At 43.3% G+C, this 24,349-nt stretch overlaps 1 protein-coding gene across 4 annotated transcripts in view; it reads left to right on the top strand.

Moving 5' to 3' along the window:
• Positions 1–20,042, top strand: part of LOC143021534 (toll-interacting protein-like) — a 29,162-nt gene extending 9,120 nt beyond the window's left edge. For 3 of the 4 annotated variants that reach the window (XM_076179135.1, XM_076179141.1, XM_076179147.1), the window contains exons 2-8: positions 3,309–3,602; positions 6,204–6,350; positions 6,734–6,882; positions 7,810–7,927; positions 15,055–15,141; positions 16,226–16,384; positions 17,328–20,042. In XM_076179135.1, coding sequence (XP_076035250.1) covers positions 3,489–3,602; positions 6,204–6,350; positions 6,734–6,882; positions 7,810–7,927; positions 15,055–15,141; positions 16,226–16,384; positions 17,328–17,435 — 882 coding nt within the window. In that variant the 5' untranslated portion in view covers positions 3,309–3,488 and the 3' untranslated portion in view covers positions 17,436–20,042. The remainder of the gene's footprint in view (positions 1–3,308; positions 3,603–6,203; positions 6,351–6,733; positions 6,883–7,809; positions 7,928–15,054; positions 15,142–16,225; positions 16,385–17,327) is intronic. The other variant, XM_076179154.1, reaches the window with a different exon arrangement.
• Positions 20,043–24,349: the final 4,307 nt, after the last annotated feature.

Here is a 24,349-nt window from a genome sequence, read left to right as displayed (position 1 = left end):
CGACGAAGTTCGCATATGGCTGAACGTTTGGCTTGTTCCATTGCTTAATGTTTATTGCACCGGTGCTAGTATACAACTGGCTAAATTATTAGACAAATGGAAGTATCTGGAAACAATCAGAATTGCCATATGTTACTTTTTAAAGTGCTTAAAACCTCTTCAAATTTTGTACGGATTTATCTGTTAGACCCTGTACTTTGTTTCTATGTAAGGTCTGTAATTGTTTATTGAACCAAGGTGGTGACTGGTTTTGTGCAAGATTTTTCCTTGTTATTTGTTTGTTCATAGTGTCTTGTATTATGTCCTTTAGTCTGGTCCAGTTAATTTCCACTGAATTGGCCATCAGGTCACTGTCCAGGAAAGAGTCTTTGAAGTATGCTAAGTCCAGGTTGGCTCTATTGTATATGTTCCTGTGTTTTTGTTTCTGCTTGGTTTGTTTAATATTTGCATCAACTAGTACCATGTCATGGTTGCTCAGACCTGGTACTACTCTTGTTCATGTGATGAGTGAAATGTTATTCATGAGGAATGAGTCTAAAGTGTTGGATGTAACCCCGTGTCTTATGTTAGGGTTGTTTATCATGACACTAGTCTTTGTGCATGTTGGTTTGTGCACTGTTTGAGAGAGTGTGTGTGTTTATGATGTCTATAAATTTTTCATGTAGATGTCCCTTGTTAGATTGTGGTGATATAATGTTGCCTTTACGGGTAGGGTTGTCAATAGTAGCATATGCTATCCGGTCAGTGTCAGGGAGATTAAAGTTGCTAGCTAACCAGATATTTTTGAAGGGACCAATTTTATTTAATGAGTCATCTAAGGTCTGCAGGTAGTTGATATTCAAGGGTAGGGGGATAGTAAAACGATCCTACATATAAAGTCCTGCAGCCTTGCGTCTCTACCTTTGTCCAAACTAGTTTTGAGTTTAAGTTTAGTTCATTTGCTGGTATAGCTGTAAGTCCTGGCTCAGGAGGTGTCAAATGGCATGTGGAAGTATCAGGGGATAGTGTCTTGTATCTGATGCGTAAAATGAAGGTAGTAAGTGTAGGGAAAGGGAGGAGCTGTAATTGGGAGCACCACAGTCCCAGCAGATCCATGTAAGGCTTTGACCAACTAATCAATTGTATGGCATCGTGAAGCCCCAGACAAAACTGACATATACCAGCCATGATGCATGGAGACTTCACAACAGTGATCACACTGGGTGGCCCTCTGACCCCACTTCATCACACACTTGCAAAACTGATGTGGGTTCTTTAGGGCCCAAGGTCCAGGGTTGATCAAAGCCCTGGTGTTTAGATATGTTAGAAAATTAGAGAATAGGAGACAGAACCTAAGGAGCATTGCTCCTTTCCTGTATAATACAATTAGGTAAATACCACACACTGTGAGCAGCAAAAACAAGCACCAAAAATCGAAAAGATTATTTTTTATTTTGGTCAGCCTAGGTCCCAGGACTCCAGCTAGATTCCCCAGGAAGGTGTATGTGTTTCTGTATATGTATGTGTCAGGCATTAGTGACTGTGTTGTGTGGAAGTGCTTGCAATTATTGTGTGATGTATTTTTTATTTTGGTCAGCCTAGGTCCCAGGACTCCAGCTAGATTCCCCAGGAAGGTGTATGTGTTTCTGTATATGTATGTGTCAGGCATTAGTGACTGTGTTGTGTGGAAGTGCTTGCAATTATTGTGTGATGTATTTTGTTTGTGGAGTACTAAGAAATAAAGAATAAAAAAAATTGTACTTTAAGGGTAAATGTTCTTTTGTGTGGGTTAGGCCTAGGTCATTTTGTCTTTACATTCACCAACATCTTCAAAGTAACTCATACATACATACATATACCAAGGCTTTTTCCCCCTTACAAGGGAGGTAGCCAAAAAGGAAAAGGCATAAAATCATTCCCACCCATTCCATCCCTGAATACACTCCACACCCCTCCACCCTCCCTCTTATTTTAGCACCTCCTGGATGACGGGTCATCCCTGCACCTTGTCCACTGCCCTAGGTCAGAAGCAGTGCCGCCAGACACAGCACATCCACAGCAAGGCCGCTTCATTAAATCGGCGACCCCCTCTCTCTGTCCCCCCATGCATAAAAAGAGAAGATGGGTAGAAATCCCTTTGGGCTGCGTCAAATTTTGCTCACACATACTACCTCACCCCCCATCCCACTGCCCATTCCACCTCATGCATCACATCATCATTCATATACAACCATTCTCCATTCACCTCTGTCTTCTGTCCTCTCCCGTCCTTCCTCAACAGACATTCCCCTTTTCCCCAAAGCCCCCTTCACCCCATCCATCCACCTCATCCTAGGACGTCCCCTCATGTTCACTCCCTCCACATCTGCCTTCCATACCTCTTTTACTAGTCTTTCTTCACTCATTCTTTCCATGTGTCCAAACCATCCTAATACTCTTTCATCAACCCTATCTCCCAACTCCCTTTCCACCCCTGTTCTCCTCCTCACCTCCTCATTTCTCACTCTATCTAGCCTAGTAACCCCCATCGTATTTCTCAGACATCTCATCTCAAACACATTCAAACTCCTGGATGACATGAAAAGATTAGAATATATATATATAGAAATGTGTAATTGTATTAAAACTCTAAAAATGAAAAACTAAGTAAAAACTAAAAATTCAGCAGACAAAATAAAACAAAAGGGTTGTCATCAGGCCCAGGTCAAAAAACTAAATAAGAATCTATTTAAAAATAATGAAGTTGGTTAAAAAGCAGATGTATAGATGAAAAACAATACTTATGCTCATAATGTGATGGTATTCGATGAAGCGACAATGCTAGGTAAAGTTAGAATGAAGGAAAAATGTAGGTGGAGATTGGATGGGACACCTCTGACCCCTGTGGCTGCTTATTAAGTTTTGTATTACAGATTTTGTTGATTAAAGGCCAGAAAACCTTATGAAATATTAGTGATATTTTCATCTTAATTTATTCAAGTTTTGTTCCATATTTTTATTTACATTTGGTGCAAAATACTTCAGATTCCACTTCCTCAAGCTCCCCTTTGTAGATCTCGTCACTATTTTTTGCCTACCTTCACTTGTAACTGTCTTCTCTCATATCCCCTTCCATATTACTAGAGGTAGATTATAATCATGAAATAATTTTGCACATTACATTTATTTAGAGTTTGAAGATTTGTTTTCTAAAGCTTAAACCAAGTTCCCAAGTTCATGTTCTCCTTTTTTAAAGTTGTTTTCCTTTTTAAGTAATTCTTATTTTGATTGTGTTGCAAGTGTTTTGCATATACAGTACTTATATTTGTTTTTGTTTTAACTTTTTTCAGGTATGTAAAGGAACTAGTGAAGTGTGAAATAGGACTAGAAAGATTTAATGTTAAATTGATGGCATAATTACATGAAGTTTAACGACAGAAGCTGTGCTTAGAAATAAAAAAAGGGAACTCTATAAGAAAAGTAATAAATCTGCTGAAAAGAGAAAAGAAAAACCTTGAGCAGCAGCAGACATGTTTTTTCCATTTTTCCTACCAATTCCTATACCGTTTCCGTACTCAAGACGTTGCCGAGCATGGTACCACCCAGCTGATGATCCAATTTATGTTCAGGCCACTCCAGTTCGTGTTAGTATCTTTGCACAAGTACAGAATTTGCCATATAATGCATTGAATATATGAAGACACAAAGGTTTGGTATGGACGTCAGATATGCAATTTAGAATTATGGCGGCACAAGGTGAGCTTTGCCCATCAACTTGGTTATTTCATTGGATCTCATCAAGGACTGTAATCTCATGAATGATGGGGAAAGAAGTACGGGTTCTATTTCTTTATTTGCATTTTGTGTATTTTTTATATTTTATTTTTTTCTTAACTACCAGTATTGTAGATCTGTTTGATGGTATCAACCTTTATTATACTTAGCTGAATCTTATTGAATTTTAGCTTTTTTAGAAGAACACCAAGTAGAGGAGTGAAGGCTCGCTCTGATCAATAATTTGATCTTCCATTAATTCTCAGTGGGGATGGGGGGTTGGGATCAGTGCAGTTGGTTCTTCTTGTACATGCTTGAATCATGCAGTTTTGGAGTAAATTGCCCTACCATTTATGTAAAGTATGGAATTTTCCTTAGCACTGTGTGATGGACACATACAAAACTACTCACTTGCTTGTCATTACCCCTGTAAAGGATATTGACTACATGTTTTATGCAGTCAATATTTTGGGGACTTGCATCCCTACAGACAAGTCATTCAGTATTCATTTAAAATTGGATACTAATTGTCATTTAAAAAAGAATGTTGATCACTTTTAACTTCTACCATCCCTCAGTATTACTACCCTTCATAAATCTTTCTTTTACCACTTCTAGAAAGCTCCTTTCAGTGTGATTGTCCCAAAGGACAATTTCAACATGTTTAGTTCCCATTAGACCATTAGTGTTTTGCCAGATATTTTCTGCCCCAGTTCTGGTTTGCCTTTATGATGGTACTATATTTTTATGCATACTGTAGTCAGCACACTAGAAAACATGTCCAGCAAGTATCTCTTGTAGCCAAGGTGGTGGTAGTGAGCCAAAACATTGCTGAGCATCCCTTGCATTTGTAGTAAAGATTGTGTTAGGATGGTATGAGCATAGGAAGACCATTACTGATATGAAACATGAATTAGTTGTGCCAGAAAGCATATTTGTATGATTTGTAATATTATTCTATTCCTTATAAATAATGTAGCATTTTTATATGATTGGCGAATAATCAAAGAAGAATGTGGATAAATCTTAACCTCTGTTGACCATTCTTTCTATCTTCCTCTAACCTTTACCACATCCTCAAGGATAGAAGCCTTGGTTATCAGTGATGAAATACAGCACAAATCCATGTTTGATGATTTAAAAATGACAAATTACACCATCATGTCTGCTGATAATGCAGAAACCATGAAAATAGAAGATGAAAACTGAAAAATGTTACGGGAAGGTGTAGACAGACTATATGTCTGAAGCTGCTAAGTGTGGAAAATAAAATTCATTGCCAAAAAAATAAAATGCTAATTATCAGAAATGGAAAATATCAGGAATTAGTTATTCATTATAAAGTAAAAGTTACAGGTACTAGGCACAAGGCAATCCTGCACAAAGGATACCTGAGAGAATTATCTCTCTGTTGTCTGTTGTCAAACTTTGTCAACTTCTTCGTTTCTGTTTGGAGAGGTTGAGGCTCCATGTCTCGACTGAACCCTAAGATCTCTAACAATTTTGTCTGTATTTCCTCCACTCAAGGATAATGATGCAAATGCCAAGTCAAAGGAAAAAATATCAGAGCTTATGGAAATGCAGAGAGGATTAGTAGGAGCTGAAGAGGAAGAAAGAGTTCAATCAGAAGAACATGAAACAACAGAAAAGGGAAGAACAGAATAAATTTGAAAAAAGAGAGTGAAAATTGGTAATAGGGAATCATTTGTCAAGGATGGAGAAAAAAGAAACATGTCATAGTATCAAGATGGAAAGCAGAAGAGTAGGGAAGCATTCATTTGTTGTGGTTTTTGCATTAACATAGCGGGGAGTTATCCCTCACAAATATTGGGGCTCCACTGCACTTGTGAGGTATCTCTTTTTCTCCAACTATTGTACTAAGTGTGTGTGTGTGTATTTACCTACAGTAATTGCATTTGCACAGTTGTAGTATACAGGAAGGTAGCAAGGCTCATGGTGTCCTGTCTCTTACTCTTCAATTTATTGTATCCTTATTTTCCAGTAATCAAGCCTAGATTTGAATCCATGTATTGTTCCAGCTTGAGCTGTGTCACCTAAGCTATTCAAAGTATTTATGTATCTGTATGGAAAACTGTATTTCTTAATATCCTTTAGACATTTAGTATTTCTCAATTTGTTTTCATGACCTGTTAAAGCCTTCCCATCTCTAATCAAGATATCTCTTCTGTCATTGTAATCTATTCCCATAATCATTCTGAATACTGTAATCATGTCGCCTTTCTCTTTGATCTTCCAATGTCGGCAGACCCAGTGCTTTTTAGTCTTTCCTCGTGTGATTTATCTGCCAGGCTGGAAATCAGTTTGGTTGCAGTTCTGTCTTGCTTATATTCTTCACTCTGTGTGGGGATTACACCACTGATGCTTATTTTAGTCTTGAATGTGTGTATGTATGCATGCATACACACTACCTTGTTTTGCTGTAATGACTAACTTTTTCCTGTAAATTTTAGGTTGTGTTGGGTGACCTTCCTGATGACTTCTTACGACCTATGGCAACACCACAACAAACTCAGGAACAGTCGGACCATGAAACTGCCATGCACCTTCAGCAACAGATGATTGCACAAGCTCGTGCACCTGTTGTGGGTAGACTTCAGGTATGTTTTAGAGCAAGTATTTTGCACATTATGTAAACTGCAGTGTCACTGGGTTATGATAAAGGAAATACAGAATAAGCTGGCCACTCTTTTTGGTTCTTCCCAAAGATTGTTAACCCAGGATATGCTGTAGTCATATCTGTTTACTGCCAATGTTGAACAGTGTAAATATATGCATGATCATTTGTAAAGCAGCCTGCAGAAGGGGCATGTTGTTTGTTGTGTTGTTATATTTCAAGAGTTGTGGGAGAAGTGATTGGTATGCATGTATGTACAAGTTTCTAAGAAAACTATGACATTGTGTATACTGTTCCTTCTATGGGTTGCTTAATCATTATTTTTTATAATTTTCACTGTGTAATTCTCTACTCTGCACATTCCAGGTGACGCTGGTGTCCGCAGTTCTAAACAAAAACTATGGAATGACACGGATGGACCCGTACGTCAGGCTCAGGCTTGGACATCATGTTTACGAAACCCATACAGATGTCAATGGTGCCAAGAATCCTCATTGGAATAAAACAATCCACATGTGAGTAGGTACAGTTGTTATAATCGCTGCATTGATGGTGGAGACGTTTGTGTGATGTAGGGATATTCTTTTCATCTGTTTTATAAGTTATTTTGAGTGGATGATGAAGGGGGTTGCCATATGAAGTTGTAAAGGCAAACCCATTCAAGTTGTTGGTTTCTATTGCATTGCCTTTGACTCCAAGGGTGTGGCAGGAGACAGGGATGACCCTTCATCCTAAAACTCCAGAACAGATTGATCAAAACAGACTATAACCTATTCATTACTGAAAGATGTATAAGATAGACTAACAACAGTTGGAATGAAAGGAAAATTACTATTTATTGCATCCAGGAGAAATGTTTGAGTATAAAAGATACAAGTAAGTGGAGAATGGTTCTAAATGGATGCCTGAAGGAATTTCTTTGAGTCTACTCTACTTATTCCTTGAATGGACAAGGAGGTAGGGATTCCATGTAATTAAGATATGGAGGTAAATGAGCTTCAGTTGTTATGTCCCTCTTTGGAGGTGCTGTCTTGCTGCATTGCCTTTGACCCAAGTAACATGGCAGCCAACAGGGATGACCTCTAATCCACAAGTTGCTAAGATGGGAGGGAGAATGAATGAGATGGGTGTGGGGTGGGTGTATACTTTGACTCAGCCACCCACCGTATAAGGAAGGAAAGCCTTTTGGATGTACCTGCGGAATAATGTACTATGCAGTACAGAAGGATTTATATACATATAGCAAAGGTTTTTTCCCCCTTACAAGGGAGGTAACCATAAAAGAAAGGCATAAAATCCACTCCCACCCATTCCATTCCCACATACTCCACTCCCATCCACCCGCTAATTTCAGAAGGATTTGAAGGGAGAAAAAAATGATCATTGATCATCAGGATAAATGCTTTTTAGCCATAGTATATATGTGTTCCTTCTTGTTACAGCTACCATCTCCCAAAGGGAGTAGGGCACATGACTGTGGAGATATTTGATGAACGAACCTTGACGGACGACGAACTTATTGCCTGGGTCAAGGTGCCAATGCCTGATCAGGTGTTCCAGGTAAGGCATTGTGAAATGTTCATTTGTTCCGAAGAATACAAACTCTTCGGTACTCCTTACACTAGGATACTCTCGCGTAGCGCGAATATTTCTACTGCGAAATTAAAATCCTCACTCTGGGTCTGGGCAACACTTATCCTCAGTAAGGGGCCCCATTGGGGCAAGGGGGGGGGCCCTTGCCCTCCACCACAAGTCTCGCACACTATAATCATTCTCTTCGCAGTAGTGACCGCGTTAACATCTCTCTACTGCATGTTTAGTTTTTTTTCGGTTTCCCCCTTAATGGGCCGATTCTCAGTCAAATTCCTTTATTGGCGTGGCATCCAAGTCACTGTTTACGTCGGTGCCGAAAATCAAGCAATCCGCTTCGATTGTCGCCAGCTCACTCTAAGGACGCTAAGGAGTTCGTCGTCCTTCAATTTCATCGGGGTTTTCCCTACGCCATCCTGTGTCCTGGAATTATTAAGTGCTTCTCCATTCCCTGTATTATTCCCTTAACCGCCACCGGGTATCCTACCCTTCACTGTAAGTATGGAATCTGGTTCCAGTATTGTTGTGGTTTCGCCGCAGGGAGATAAAGGGAAAGGTGCGCACGCATAGAAAATGGCTTCCCTCTTCACCCCCCCAAAAACATGGGAAGGCGGCCTACGGCTTCGGAGGAGACGAGCATTCTCTCCCTCCTCCACGGCGTAGTAGACAGGAAGCCAAGTTGTCCTTTATTCCTTTAAACTTGGACGGTTAGCGTAGATGGACATGCGCCTAAGGCCACCTCTAGCTACCGTTCCTGTACGAGCTTTTCCCGGATGTGGTCGCTTGCGGCTTGCCCTCGCCCATCCCAGAAACTCAACAGTCGCCAGGAAGGTGGTACAACGCCACTTCGAGTCATTCTCAGGCCAAGTTGTCCTCTTCCTTCAAACCAGGACGGTTAGCGTAGCCGGACATGCGCGTCAACGCCACCGCTAGCTACCGTTCCTGTATGGAATCTGGTTCCAGTATTGTTGTGGTTTCGCCGCAGGGAGATAAAGGGAAAGGTGCGCACGCATAGAAAATGGCTTCCCTCTTCACCCCCCCAAAAACATGGGAAGGCGGCCTACGGCTTCGGAGGAGACGAGCATTCTCTCCCTCCTCCACGGCGTAGTAGACAGGAAGCCAAGTTGTCCTTTATTCCTTTAAACTTGGACGGTTAGCGTAGATGGACATGCGCCTAAGGCCACCTCTAGCTACCGTTCCTGTACGAGCTTTTCCCGGATGTGGTCGCTTGCGGCTTGCCCTCGCCCATCCCAGAAACTCAACAGTCGCCAGGAAGGTGGTACAACGCCACTTCGAGTCATTCTCAGGCCAAGTTGTCCTCTTCCTTCAAACCAGGACGGTTAGCGTAGCCGGACATGCGCGTCAACGCCACCGCTAGCTACCGTTCCTGTATGGAATCTGGTTCCAGTATTGTTGTGGTTTCGCCGCAGGGAGATAAAGGGAAAGGTGCGCACGCATAGAAAATGGCTTCCCTCTTCACCCCCCCAAAAACATGGGAAGGCGGCCTACGGCTTCGGAGGAGACGAGCATTCTCTCCCTCCTCCACGGCGTAGTAGACAGGAAGCCAAGTTGTCCTTTATTCCTTTAAACTTGGACGGTTAGCGTAGATGGACATGCGCCTAAGGCCACCTCTAGCTACCGTTCCTGTACGAGCTTTTCCCGGATGTGGTCGCTTGCGGCTTGCCCTCGCCCATCCCAGAAACTCAACAGTCGCCAGGAAGGTGGTACAACGCCACTTCGAGTCATTCTCAGGCCAAGTTGTCCTCTTCCTTCAAACCAGGACGGTTAGCGTAGCCGGACATGCGCGTCAACGCCACCGCTAGCTACCGTTCCTGTATGACATTTTTCCCGGATGTGGTCGCTTGCGGCTGCCCCCGAAACTCGACGCCGGCACGGACAAAGGGGGGGGGGGCAAAGAGCCCCTTAGTCTCTTCTACTCAGGAATCCCGCAGTACGCACAAAGAGCCGGGTGATCAACGGTGACCTTCCATGCCCTTTGCTCACAGGGACAGAGATCAGGGACGAGGTTGCAGACGCGGTATTTCTCGCTGACCGGATGCTACGTCGGCGGAGGACGCGGACAGTTGTCTCCCCCCTCCTAAGCGTAGTAAACGGAATGGTTGTACATAGCCGCCCCCGCGAACCCACCCCCGGGTACGAGATTTTTCCCGGATGCGTCCGGCGGCTCCGCCCCCCCACGGACAAAGGAGCCGAGTTCGGAGATTCGGAGCGCGTCGGCCTCTTCTCCTCAGGTGGTCCCCCACATCCACCTTCCACCCGTCGTCAGACGAGCCGGGTCATCGCCGGAACCCTTTCTATGCCCGGTGGGCAGGAAGCCCGAGATGTGCCCACGCGCGCGTTCGTCGTGGGTGACTCAGCTTCGTCCATTGGAGGCAGTCTCCCCTTGGCGTCTCCCGGACCATCCGCACCCAGGCGGGACTCACCAAGTGGACATTCCCCGGACATTCCCCGGACCTCCTCCCCACTCTCTGTTCACTCGTCACTACGTTGAAGGAACAGATGGAGGCCCAACGGGAATTTTTCCGCGCTTCTCAAGCGCGGTTCGTGCACCGCACGGAAGCTCGTGAGGAGTCACCGCCCCCAAGGGCCCCCCTCGACCATCTTCCACTTGCTCGGCCCCCCTCTGTACCCATCAGTGACCGGGATGGTAGCGTGAGGTTCCTCTCTGCCCGTGCCGACCCCTCCTACGCCGACGACGATGTCCACAGCTCCGTAGGGGGGGGGGGGGCACGCTCCCTTTCCCCTCCCGTTTCCCAGTCGGAATCCTCAATGGTGGTCCCTCCTTCCTTCTCGGACGTCCTCGCGAGGGTTCGGAGGGCGAATCGACTGGGCCACCCGAAAGCAGAGGAAGCCACATTCGAGTCTGACATCTTCATGACGGCCAACTCTCAGAAAGCCCAGCCTCCTCCCCTCCACCTTCCATGGAGTACGCAGACGGCGAGAGCCATGGCCCAGGCCTCCGACGCTCTCGCAACAAGGATGACCGAGAAGACGCGTTGGCTTCCGGTCCCATTGGAACACCAGAAGCGCTTCTACACCCCATCGGGGTCAACCCTCGGAGCAGCCTCGATCCCGGCGAGGTTACCAGAGCTGGTTAGGCGGACGCCGAGTCGCTGCGCAGGCGAAACGTCCTCCTCTCTGGCAGGGAAGTCAGCTCCCACCTTCAATCACTGGCTCTGTCCCTGGCGGTGAACTCCTGGCTAGAACGCCTCCTTGCCTCGGCGTGGGAGTTCTTACCCGCACTACAACCCCAGGAAGAATGCGACCTCCAGGCTTTTTGGCAAGCGCGAGCAGAGCCCTGAAGCATCAGGTTTCCTGTCTCTCAACGTCCTGAGCCAACTTCGAGTCCCACAGGAGAGACACCATCCTCGGGGAACCCCAGTGACCCCCTCCTCAGGGAGATTTATGCTCACCCACGCGCTGATTCCCCCGGATATGGTGGACTCCGAGATCCTCGACGCAAACATTATAGAGGCTCCGGACTCCCCCACAGGACTCCTAGGAATTCGCCAGCCCCTCCGCACAAGATAGGGGGTTGCCTCTCCCTCTACTGGAGAGCATGGGAAGAGGCCGGGGCGGAAGACTGGACCTACTAAGTCATTAAGACGGGCTATTGTCTTCCCTTTTCCACTGTCCCAAACCTCTCCCTCTATCCCATCCAAGTCAGCAGCTTCCACCCGGACTCGGCTCGCGGGCGGGCCCTAGCGGAGGAATCCTCCGTTCTGCTCCAGACAGGAACTTTAGTGGAAGTCTCGACTCCGGACCCAGGGTTCTTCTCACGGCTATTCCTAGTAGAAAAGACAACAGGGGTGTGGAGACCAGTCATCTATTTGTCTCCACTCAACAAGTTCCTTTTCCCTGACGAAGTTCCGAATGGCCACCCCAGAGTCCGTAAGGGCGTCTATCAGGGAAGGGAACTTCATGGTGTCGCTGGACCTCCAAGATGCATTCCGCCCAGCTATGCCAAGAACACCTGAGAATGGTCCTAACCTTTGTCCTGAAATTGGGCACAGTAGTCAACCCGGAAAAGTCAGATTTCTTACCAGAACAGAGAGTCACGTACCTGGGTATGGTCCTGGACTCCTCCCTAATGGAATCCTTCCCAGTAGGAAAGGGGATCCCGAATCTCGCATCTCTAGTTGCACAGGCACTATCGACCAGGTTCCTGACGGCTACACAATGCCAAATCCTCCTGGGCCATATGGCCTCCATAGAGAAATTAATCCCCTGGAGTAGACAAAGAATGCGACCGCTACAGCGGCTCCTCAAGTCTCAGTGGGCCCCGCAAGAGGGAGAACCCCTACAACACATCTCCCTCACCGAAGAAGTCAAGGATTCTCTTCTCTGGTGGAAGGCCCATGCAACCTTCTCATGGGGATGCCCCTCGGCCCATCTCCCCCCGAAGTCCTCCTGTTCTCCGATGCCTCCAAGGAGGGCTGGGGAGCCCACCTCAACGACGATCACATCAGCGGTTCCTGGTCCACAGTCGAGCGGACAGCCCATATCAATTGGCTTGAGTTGAAAGCAGTACTCCTGGCTCTCCGTCACTTCAAGGATCAAGTCTCAGGAAAAGTAGTGGGCATAATGTCGGACAATTCCTTGGTAGTAGCCTACCTAAACGAGCAAGGGGGGCACAGTCTCCCAGGAACTATGCCTTCTGATGATGGACATCCTCAACCTAGCCAAGAATCTCCAGGTGTCACTCAAAGCCCGTTACATCCCGGGGAAGAGGAGTGTCTGGGCGGACCACCTCGGCAGGAAGAATCAGATAATCAACACAGATGGTCCCTCTATCGAGAGGTAGTGAACTTCATCCTCAGCAAATGGGGCTCCCCTCTAGTGGACCTTTTTGCAATGAGATGGAATCACCAACTCCCAATATATTTCAGCCCTTTCCTGGATCCTCTGACAGCAGGAGAAAACGCTCTTCTGCAAAGTTGGGACAACCTGGACTCCTACGCTTTCCCACCATTCCCTTGCTCCAGAAGGTACTCCTCAGAGCAAGACACGCATCCTACCTTCGGATGACTTTGATCGCTCCTTGGTGGCCCGAAGCCCCATGGTTTCCGGACGCCCTCTAGCTAGCAGTAGAAGAGCCTCTGGCCCTTCAGGGAAGACCAGATCTTCTGTATCCACCCATCAACGGGCCTTGGCACAAGAACCCTTCAGCACTCAATCTTCACGCGTTCAGACTATAGTCCAGATCCTCCTAAAGAAGGGTTTTCCCAGAGAAGTGGTTGAGGACATGTCCGCTCCTATTTGCTCTTCCTCAGCTAACCTTTATCAAGGGAAATGCGCCTTTGCAAAATGGTGCCACTCCAGGAAGTTAGTCCCAGTTCGAGCCACCATTCCTGAGATCGCCTCCTTCCACGTCCTCAGGAAGTCCAGGAAGATCTCCCTCTCGGCGGTACAAGCCATCCGGACCTACCTCAAGAGAACCGAACATCTTCGACCAGAATTAAAGTGGTTGTTCATCTCTACTAAAGGTAGCCCATCACTAAGAATTCCATTTCTTACTGGACAATGGAAGTCATCCGCAGAGCCTGCGACATGAACCACACAGATTGCCCATGACCTGAGGGCAGTAGGGACCTCCCTAGTCATCAGTAAGAATCGGTCAGTCAACCAGGTTCTTCAAGCAGGTATATGGAAGAGCCAGAATATGTTCACTTCCTTTTACCTCAAAGAAGTTATGCGGGAATCTTTAGGGAACTTATCTTTGGGCCCCATAGTGGCCGCCCAAGAAGTCCTGAAAATGATATACCCCTCCTCAAGAGCACACAGCCGACCCTGACAACTCATCCAGGTTCTGGCTCGGCAACTGCAGGGATAACTTTCTAAAATCCTTCTCATACTCTTACATTCCCTTACCTCACCCGCGGGCTCTCAAGCATTCCAAGGGAATCAATTCAAGCCCTTCAGTGGTACAAAAGTGATTATAACCTTTCTGTCTCCACTCCAGGGAACAGAAAGGGGTGCACTTCAAAGTGAGGGGAATGTATAGGGGTCTGGTCAACATAGTCTTAGCACACTAGATTTTCCTTACAGCGGTTTCCCAGGCTAGATAACAACTTCCTTCCCTCCTAAGTCCGAGTCTCCTAGTGTAAGGAGTACCGAAGAGTTTGTATTCTTCGGAACAAATGTAATTTTCACAGGAAAATTAATTTTTCCCTGATACAAACCTGAGGTACTCCTTACCTTTAATGGCCCTCCTCAACCACCCCTCTAAACAGTTCCTTCTCCTTGCCTGACAACCTTGTGCTTAAATCATACCTGGCTCAGAGAATGGTTATAGTGTGCGAGACTTGTGGTGGAGGGCAAGGGCCCCCCCCCTTGCCCCAATGGGGCCCCTTACTGAGGATAAGTGTTGCCCAGACCCAGAGTGAGGATTTTAATTTCGCAGTAGAAATATTCGCGCTACGCGAGAGTATCCTAGTGTAAGGAGTACCTCAGGTTTGTATCAGGGAAAAATTAATTTTCCTGCGAAAATTACATTTTTGTTCAACACCTACTATAGCACTGAGAGGATTGGTGATTTTCATATAAAGCTGGATGTTCATTGTCAGGATACAATTAACATTTTGTTACTGATACATAATTTGGAGTAGGACATGTATATAAAAAATACTTCCTTGTTAGGTTATGATTCTCCAAGCGTGTCAGATAAAAATTTCAAAGCCAGCCATTGAAGACAATGTTGATCTTCATCAATATATAGTCAATCCTTGCTTTATTGGACCTCAATCAAAGTGATTTTTTACTTAAAGGAGTCCATATTCTAAAGAATTCTGTATTCAAAAGTCTTCAGCATGGAAATTTACATTTTGAATAAGGAATATCATGAGATATGTTAGATACAAAAACCTTTAAATTGAAGTGTATTAGATTGAGGGATGGAATGGGTGGGAATGATTTTATGCCTTGTCCTTTTTGGCTACCTCCCTGGTAAGGGGGAAAAAGCCTTGGTATATGTATGTATGTATGTATTAGATTGAGGATCGACTGTAGTTTTTATACATTTTGAGATGAGACAGAAGGGCTATATATCAAACATTATATACATTAATTTGTTCCAGGGAGAGACCGTGGATGAGTGGTACACCTTGTCGGGCAAACTGGGTGAAGGACAAGAAGGCACCATCAATATTGTTCTATCTTGCTCTGTAAGTTTTCTCATTCTTAAACCTTACAAAATCAATCCTTCTCTTTAAGTGTAATAAATTCTCCAAAGTGCAGTTTGGGGATGTGGAAAGAATGAATGAGGGAAGACTATCAAAAAGAGTACAAAGAGCAGAAGTGGATGGAGTGAAATTGGTAAGACTAAGAATAGGTAGATGGACAGGATGAAGGCGCATTGGATACAAGAGGAATATCTGCTGAGGAAAGAAGAGAGTGGATTAAGTGGATGAGGAAATGATATATGCTGAAGGAATGTTCATGTGTACTTAGTAAATTTTTCTAGTGGATAGGGGGGCGGGGCAGAGTTGTCTTGTAATAAAGGTGTGGGGGTAAACTAGTTCTGGCTGCTGGATCCTGCCTCTATAAACAGTGTCTTGCTGGATTGCCTTTGACCTGAGCAGTGTGGTGAGGGGCATGAGGTGCTAAGATGGGTGAGGTGATGAATGAATGTGGGATGTGTGTATGCTTTGAACATGTATGTATAGGCTGTGTCTTGCGACATTGCTTCTGATCCAGGGCAGTGGGCGAGATGCAGGGATGACCCATCACCCAGGAGGAGACAAGATATGAAGGAAGGATGGAAGGGTGGTGGAAGGGAGTGGAGAATGTGGGGATGAAATGGGTGGGAGTGGAGTATGTGGCGATGAAATGGGTGGGAGTGGTGTTTATGCCTTTGTTTTTTTAGCTACCTCCCTTGTAAGGGGAAAAAGCCTTATAAGGGAGGTAGCAAAGTCAAAAAGGCATAATTCCTCTCCCATCCATTACATACCCACATACTCCTCTCCTATTCACCTCCTCTCCTTCCCTTTTTGTCTTGGCTCCTCCTGGATGATGGGTCATCCCTGCATCTTGCCCATTGCCCTGGGTCAGAAACAGTGTCACAAGACATGGCACGTCCACAGCAAGGCCACTTCATTCAATATTTCTTTAATATTTGATATTTAATAATAATAAATTTCTATTTTCTCGACTTATGAAAAAGGGAATGGCAGCTATGGCATATAATTTTTTGCTTAACAAGAATACATGTATTTTTCTCATAATTTACAAAACTTTCAACCATAACAGACAGCACCAGCGCCAGTGCAAGTTCCTCCTGTCGTGATGGTGCCTCCAAATTTGTACGGAGGCTATGGACCCTACACCCCAGTTCCAGTGTACACAGTTCCTGCAACAGCACAGACTCAACCTCAGCCTGCTACCATCAAGGAAGAAGACTTAAAACAGGTAATGAGGTGTTATAATGTGTAAGTTATTAGGAAGAAAGTCAAGCATAAGCACACAAGAGGGTGGAAGGGTGGTAGATAGGGCTTTAATGAACTATGTAATGGTACCCAGGAGAAAAATAGGAAGAGTTTTGGATGTTCATGGTCCTAGGGGAAATAGTGGGGGAATATCAGATAATTTTTAGGTGGAGGTTAAATTGAGAGTGGAGGATACATGGAGAAAGAGGAAAAGGACAAAAGGTAGGGAGATGTTTAGAGTAAACTATTTAAATGAGAAGGAGTACAAGAACAAGCTGAGAGAAGAGTGGGAGGAAGTGAAGGATACAGTAGAGGTAGGAGAAGAGGAGGAATGGGAATGTTTCAAGGAGGGAGTCACAAAAGTGTGCAGAGATGGTGTATGGAACAAGGAAGATGGGAGGAAATAGAAGGAAAAGTAGTGAGTGGTGGGATGATGAAGTAAAGAAGGTTGTAGAAGAGAAGAAACGGGCTCTTACTGACAGATTGCAAAATTGGCAGGTATGGATCTACTAGAGGTTGTAGATCCATCGGAGTAAGTAAGTAAGGTTATTAGGACTAGGGAGGGAGGAACTGTGATCAAATTTAAAGAGTTCTGGAAGAAGGTGAAAGTATCTGACCAGAGGGGAGACTTCAGATTTGTTGAGAATGGTAGATAAGAGGGATAGGAATAGGGAGATTGAAAGTTGATTCATGATAGTGAAGAAAATCTTAACTCAGTAGAAAGAGGAAGAAAAGAAAGAAAGTTATAGGAATAAGAAAGATGCCCATAATAGGTGGATGAAATTTAACATATTAGAAATAGAAGTTGGTTTATATATATTGGAAAAAGGTACATTATGGACGCAATTGAAAAAGTATTAATGAATATGAAGTAATTACTCAATACATCTTCCTTTGCTTATGATTAAATCCATCTTCCCCAACAGTTGGGCGAAATGTTCCCGGAGGTGGAGAAGGAAGTGATTCAGTCTGTAATGGAGGCATCGTACGGGAACAAGGAGACGGCTATCAACTCGCTTCTTCAGATGCAGTGATGAAACCATTCTCATCATGAAAACGTACACTTAACAAAAGAACACTCATTTCCTATCGATTGCTTCAATGTGTGCCCATACGTCCCCAGGGATATTGTTTAGTTCAGATTCCTTTTGGGCACCTCTTAATCCAACCCGTTAATTTTGTTTACAGGTCATGGCCAGAGCGGCACTAAACCCGGTTGGCCATGTAGACAAATTTAGAACTCCTTTTATGTATCTAAACTGTAGCCTTGTTGTAGAATATTATTCAAACATGTGATAACATATTTCATACTGTATAATTTCTTTCTAATGCTGCTGAACACTAATGATGATGAACTTTTTTATAATTGTTATCTTGTTCAGTCCTTCCACTCACAGTTCGTGTACTACTGCACTTCAGGGAACTACAGTAAACTCTGATGAAGTCTGACTAATAGGGGCAGAAACCAATCACATTTAACGGAAGTTCAACCAAGCGGTACTTAAATATTGAAATTTCTAACCAGCAAACAAAGATTCAAACAACCACCTGTTCTTTAACCCACTAGGTAATACGACAATGTCTGTACATTGTGGTCCTTAACGTTCATAAGTGTTATGTATTAAAACTGTTCATAAGTGAAGTTTTAAATGATGCCGACTGATAGATAGGTTACCCTCCATCTGAAAGTCTAATGAGCAAGTGCATATATGCTGGTAACAATTTTAGAGTATTATAATTTAGTGTTTACAGTATCAAATGCTGCAAGACTTAATAGTTTTAACTAATTACGAGAAAAATGCAGATGCTGCATATACCATTTTAAAAATTGTTGATACTATCAGTAATATATATAAGACTGATATAAAAGAATAGTGTAACAGGTGTGAAATGAAATTTGTCCATACAGGTAATGAATAGAATATATTTAATTCACTACAGAGAACACCAGAAAATAGGTTAAAACAAGAATGAACTCTGCAACATAGAAGTGACAGCAGAGTACATGGTTAGGGTAAAAAGAAAAAAAAAAAAAAAAAAAAGAGATGGGATGAAAATAGAAATGGTCTTGCTGTGGATGTGCTGTGTCTTGCTGCATTGCTTCTGATCCAGAGCCATGGGAGGAATACAGGAATGACCCATTATTCAGTAGGAGCTAAGATGAGAGGGAACAAAGGGTGGTAGATGGGAGTGGGAACTTGCCTTGGCTACCTCCCTTGTAGGGGGGAAAAAGCCCTTGGTATATAGATAAAGATAATATGCAATGAGTATACCTCTATTCCTGTTAAATTCAACAAAGTTAATTCACAAACTAAATTAAACACAGTATAGTTCAACTCTTCTACCTAGTTTAGACCATTTCAGAAAATTAGTATTTTGTTTAGGAGTAACCTGTGCCTGTGTCCTTGGGAACAGTATTGCATCAAAGAGGCAGAGTTCTAGAAGTGGTGAAGGAGAGGTTTGAGGAGGACAGCAGAATGGAGAGCTAGGAGGAGAGTGATCAGACTACTTTATTTTTTTTTTTTTATTAATTTTCGTTTATTTATTTATTTTTTTACTATTTTTTTTTTTTTTTAGGAAACTAGTCGGTAATCATAAAGAATGTGTGACTCTGGTCCATAGGGATGTTACAAAAGTCCCCGACATACTTACTATATAAAATGTCAGTACCCCCATTCCAAGCTGATTCAGAAAGTAAGAGAGAACCCAACTCATTAGAACTTCCGTATTCAAGAAGTCTGACTTGGAGTTTATTGTATGCTGTAAATGCTGCATTGCAGTGTTATGCACATTTTATTTGTTATCAGAGGTAGCATCCAGTAATGGACATTGCCTGCTGGATTCTGCTTAATGTAATGTAATTATTGAAAAAAAAGAATTGTGTATATTGCATTCTTAAACCTTTTACTGCTCCTCATCAAACAACCTGTGTTTTTTCACTCTGGGAGAAATGACTACTGGATAATCCCATTTTGGTGTGAAATTAAGGATGAACAGTAGGTTCCTGATAATGGTGATCCTGGAAGACAGGCTGAAGATAATTGTCTCCCCATCACCTGTCTTCAAAATCAATCAACGTACTCTTGAATTGCAGTTCAGTCATAATGGGCTAACACTTTGTATGTAGACTGGGCCTAAAAATTTGTTAGGTTTGACTACTCACCCCTCTCCCTCCCACACACATTTTTTCATGCAACATATAAGGAGATCTGAGAGTGGATAACTGCTCTGCACTTTCTCCTGTTGCTAGCCAATAATATAAAAATAAACCCACAACAATATAATAATCATCACACACACAACACCATTACCCAAAGGTCGCAATATATGAGCTCTATGCTTTCATCTGAGATGGTAACAGATGTTACTCATGAATCCAACATGTGATGTAAGACCACGTGAATCACAACATAGATAACATTCCAAACTTTCTTCCTAGAAAGATCTGTGGGAGGGTCTATGGATGACTTGCAACTGTTGGGCTGCAGGTTTCCAGTTGTTGAAATGTGAGGCAACAATTAGTATCATTATTAGTCTGAAACCAGGACCACCATATGCAGGTATTATTGGTCCCATGAGGCTCTTGCAAGATAGATATCTGATGTAATCTTTTTCCCTTCTGTCTGTCTTCAAAACCTGTCGACAGCATCACCTCTATATGAGGATGCTGCTCTTGGAGGCTGACCACAGATCTTCAGAATGGGCCCAAGAATTCTATTGATTCAGCTGTATTTTATACACCTTTTCATACAAGGAGAGCTGACAACCACAACAACAAATGATGATCGCGGTATTTCTTTCCAGAGAGGTCAGTGGGAGAGCAGGAAGACTTGTAGGTTTCCAATCAGTGAAAATTTAGGCAATTATAATTAGTGTGATGAATCTCTCACCATCCTTTAAAAGGCAAGATGCAAAAGAATTACTGGACATAGCTTAAAATAAATATATTTGCCAATGTACAGTAAGACATTTTTTTCCAGTTTTTTTTATCATTTCTTAAAGGTCAGATATCAACAGATATACCATTCACTAAAAATCATCGTATTGCTCGAAAAAGTACTTTTTAAAAGCATACAAATAAAGTTTTTACCTATAACAAGAATTTATTCAGAAAATTCACTTTTAATTGCGCCTCGCATACCACTTTTCCGAAGTCTAGATATTCAGAATAACAATATTGTTTGTTTGGCAACTGTGACGTCACGAATGCGGAATTCCCCGAACCTTTCCGGAAACGCACATGCGGAATGTTTCGAATAGCAGACGACGCAATGAAATGAAGACAAAACTGTTTTTTGCCAAATTTGATAAGATGTAGATGGTGGAATTATATAGAATACTGTCAGTATGTTTTTTTATGTACATTAAACTGTAAGTACAAAAAGTTATGGAAGTCTTGATATCTGGTCAGATATCAAGACTTCCATAACTTTTTGTATTTACAGTTTAATGTACATAAAAAAACATACTGGCAGTATTCTATATAATTCCACCATCTACATCTTATCAAATTTGGCAAAAAACAGTTTTGTCTTCATTTCATTGCGTCGTCTGCTATTCGAAACATTCCGCCCGTGCGCTTCGGGAAAGGTTCGGGGAATTCCGCGTTCGTGACGTCACAGTTGCCAAACAAACAATATTGTTATTCTGAATATCTAGACTTCGGAAAAGTGGTATGCGAGGCGCAATTAAAAGTGAATTTTCTGAATAAATTCTTCTGTAATAGGTAAAAACTTTATTTGTATGCTTTTAAAAAGTACTTTTTCGATGATTTTTAGTGAATGGTATATCTGTTGATATCTGACCTTTAAGTCATTAATGCAGTAGGACTGATTCAGACAACACCTTTGAAATTAATACTTATTTCAGGAATAGACTAAAAAATTATAACACAAGGTAATACTAATGCATTTATAGTTGCTTATGGTAGAGAAAGAGATGGGATCCCATAAACATAGCTCCTTTCCTGTATATTACAATTAAATACAATGAGACCAGCATTTTTCAATGCCAAAACTTGTAGTTTGTATAACCAAGGTTACATATAAATAAGAATATAGATTAAGTTGGAACTGTACATGAATTTGAGGCTAGGTATGATAAAAAGATTAGAGAATGGGAGATGGGACCCAATGAGCGTTGCTCCTTTCTTGTACGCTACAATTAGGTAAACACGTATACCAAAAAGCCTTTTCTCCTCTTGTGAGAGGAATGGCTGAGTCGAAGCATACACCCACCCAGCAGCCATTTGCTGTCCCTACCATTTTAGCTCCTTGTGGACTGAGTGTTGACTGTCCTTCACCACACTGGCAATGCAGCAAGACACAGTACATGACAGCTGGAGATGTCCCAGATTGCTTACCTTATTTGTTTACTTCAGCACCCTGTATTTTGCTAAATTTTGTCAGTTACAGAATTCATCAGGCTGTTTTACTTGTAAAATGCTTGACTGCAACATATGCCTTATGTTATCCTTTCACTCCATCATTATCGACCACAGCCACTAAGCCTCGTCTGCTGGGGAAGAGGTGCTGTTTTGGCCAGCCATATATTCAAAGAATCAATGAGACTGTCTGTGATGGTTATACTTTTTCCAGAAATGAGAATATAATTGATGATGCCAACTGAATATGTGATCAGTTGTGTTTTTCATGTGGGTATAACATAAATTATATGTCATATTTTTCCCTATCTTTGTAAACATGTCACTGCTGTATTTTAGATTTTGCTAATGATGTAACATTGCAATGGCCTTGATATATTTGGTTTACTATTTGAAAGCATTTAAATAAATTTATTGTGAATTTCATATCTGCCTTTTAAGCATATTGCATTTTGAAGTTATGGTTTGTAAAAGTCTATGTATTTGTTTGGAAAGATGCGAGTTCCCATTATTGTTTGGGTTTATAGTTATGTAGATTTATGTACTTTGTATGAACATATAAACATTTGTGTTTGTAAGTGTATGGTGATTGCTCAGATTTTTATTCTCTTTTGTTGGTTGATTATTTAGCAATCTTAAATATTACTGTGATTGCTCTGCAATTTTACTCCATCCTTGATATTCTTAATTTGTGTAGTTACATAATCATTGCAGATTTTAATAAACGGAAGAGAAGTGACCTGTAGTCTTTATAATTTCACATACGTACATCTATATATATATATATATATATCAAGGGCATTTTTCCCTCTTACAAGGGAGGTAGCCAAGTCAAAAGGCAAGTACCCACTCTCACCCATTCCACTCCCATCAACCACCCTTTCCTCCTTCCTATCTTAGCTCCTCTTGGATGACCAGTTATCCCTGTCTCCTGCCCACTGCCCTTGATCAGAAGCAATGCAGCAAGACACAGCACATTCACAGCAAGGCTGCTTCACTTAATCGGCGATCCCCCCTCTCCATCACCTCATGGAGAAAAAGAGAAGATGGGAGAGAAATCCCTTTGGGCTGTATCAAAATATCATGCATAACCACTCCTTAACCCCATCCACCCACCTCCTCTCTTTCTTGCATCATACATACATACATACATATACCAAGGCCTTTTTCCCCCTTCCAAGGGAGGTAGCCAAAAAGGGAAAGGCATAAAAACACTCCCACCCATTTCATCCCTAAATACACTCCACACCCCTCCCACCCTTCCTCTCATCTGAGCACCTCCTGGATGACGGGTCATCCCTGCACCCTGCCCACCGCCCTGGGTCAGAAGCAGTGTCGCAAGACACAGTACATCCACAGCGAGGCCGCTTCATTTAATCGGCGACCCCCCCTCTCCGTCCCCCTTTGCATATAAGGCGAGGACGGGGAGAAATCCCTTCGGGCTGCGTCAAAATTTACTCACACATACTACCCCACCCCCCACTTCCCCGCCCATTCCTCCTCATGCAGTCACAACATCATCCATATACAACCATTCTCCACTCACCTCTGTCTTCCGTCCTCTCCCTTCCTTCCTCAACATACGTACATCTATATATATATATATATATATATCAAGGGCATTTTTCCCTCTTACAAGGGAGGTAGCCAAGTCAAAAGGCAAGTACCCACTCTCACCCATTCCACTCCCATCAACCACCCTTTCCTCCTTCCTATCTTAGCTCCTCTTGGATGACGAGTTATCCCTGTATCGTGCCCACTGCCCTTGATCAGAAGCAATGAAGCAAGACACAGCACATTCACAGCAAGGCTGCTTCACTTAATTGGCGATCCCCCCTCTCCATCACCTCATGGAGAAAAAGAGAAGATGGGAGAGAAATCCCTTTGGGCTGTATCAAAATATCATGCATAACCACTCCTTAACCCCATCCACCCACCTCCTCTCTTTCTTGCATCATACATACATACATTTACCAAGGCCTTTTTCCCCCTTCCAAGGGAGGTAGCCAAAAAGGGAAAGGCATAAAAACACTCCCACCCATTTCATCCCTAAATACACTCCACACCCCTCCCACCCTTCCTCTCATCTGAGCACCTCCTGGATGACGGGTCATCCCTGCACCCTGCCCACCGCCCTGGGTCAGAAGCAGTGTCGCAAGACACAGTACATCCACAGCGAGGCCGCTTCATTTAATCGGCGACCCCCCCTCTCCGTCCCCCTTTGCATATAAGGCGAGGACGGGGAGAAATCCCTTCGGGCTGCGTCAAAATTTACTCACACATACTACCCCACCCCCCACTTCCCCGCCCATTCCTCCTCATGCAGTCACAACATCATCCATATACAACCATTCTCCACTCACCTCTGTCTTCCGTCCTCTCCCTTCCTTCCTCAACAGACATTCCCCTCTTCCCCAAAGCCCCCTTCACCCCATCCATCCACCTCATCCTAGGACGTCCCCTCATGTTCACTCCTTCCACATCTGCCTTCCATACCTCTTTTACTAGCCTTTCTTCACTCATTCTTTCCATGTGTCCAAACCATCTTGCATCATAGTATCATCT

This window comes from Oratosquilla oratoria, chromosome 3, assembly GCF_046742065.1.
Source record: "Oratosquilla oratoria isolate Oo_2021 chromosome 3, ASM4674206v1, whole genome shotgun sequence".
Classification (NCBI taxonomy): Eukaryota; Metazoa; Arthropoda; class Malacostraca; order Stomatopoda; family Squillidae; genus Oratosquilla; species Oratosquilla oratoria.
Note: the sequence above shows the minus strand (reverse complement) of the source record. Positions and strands in the feature narration are given on the sequence as shown.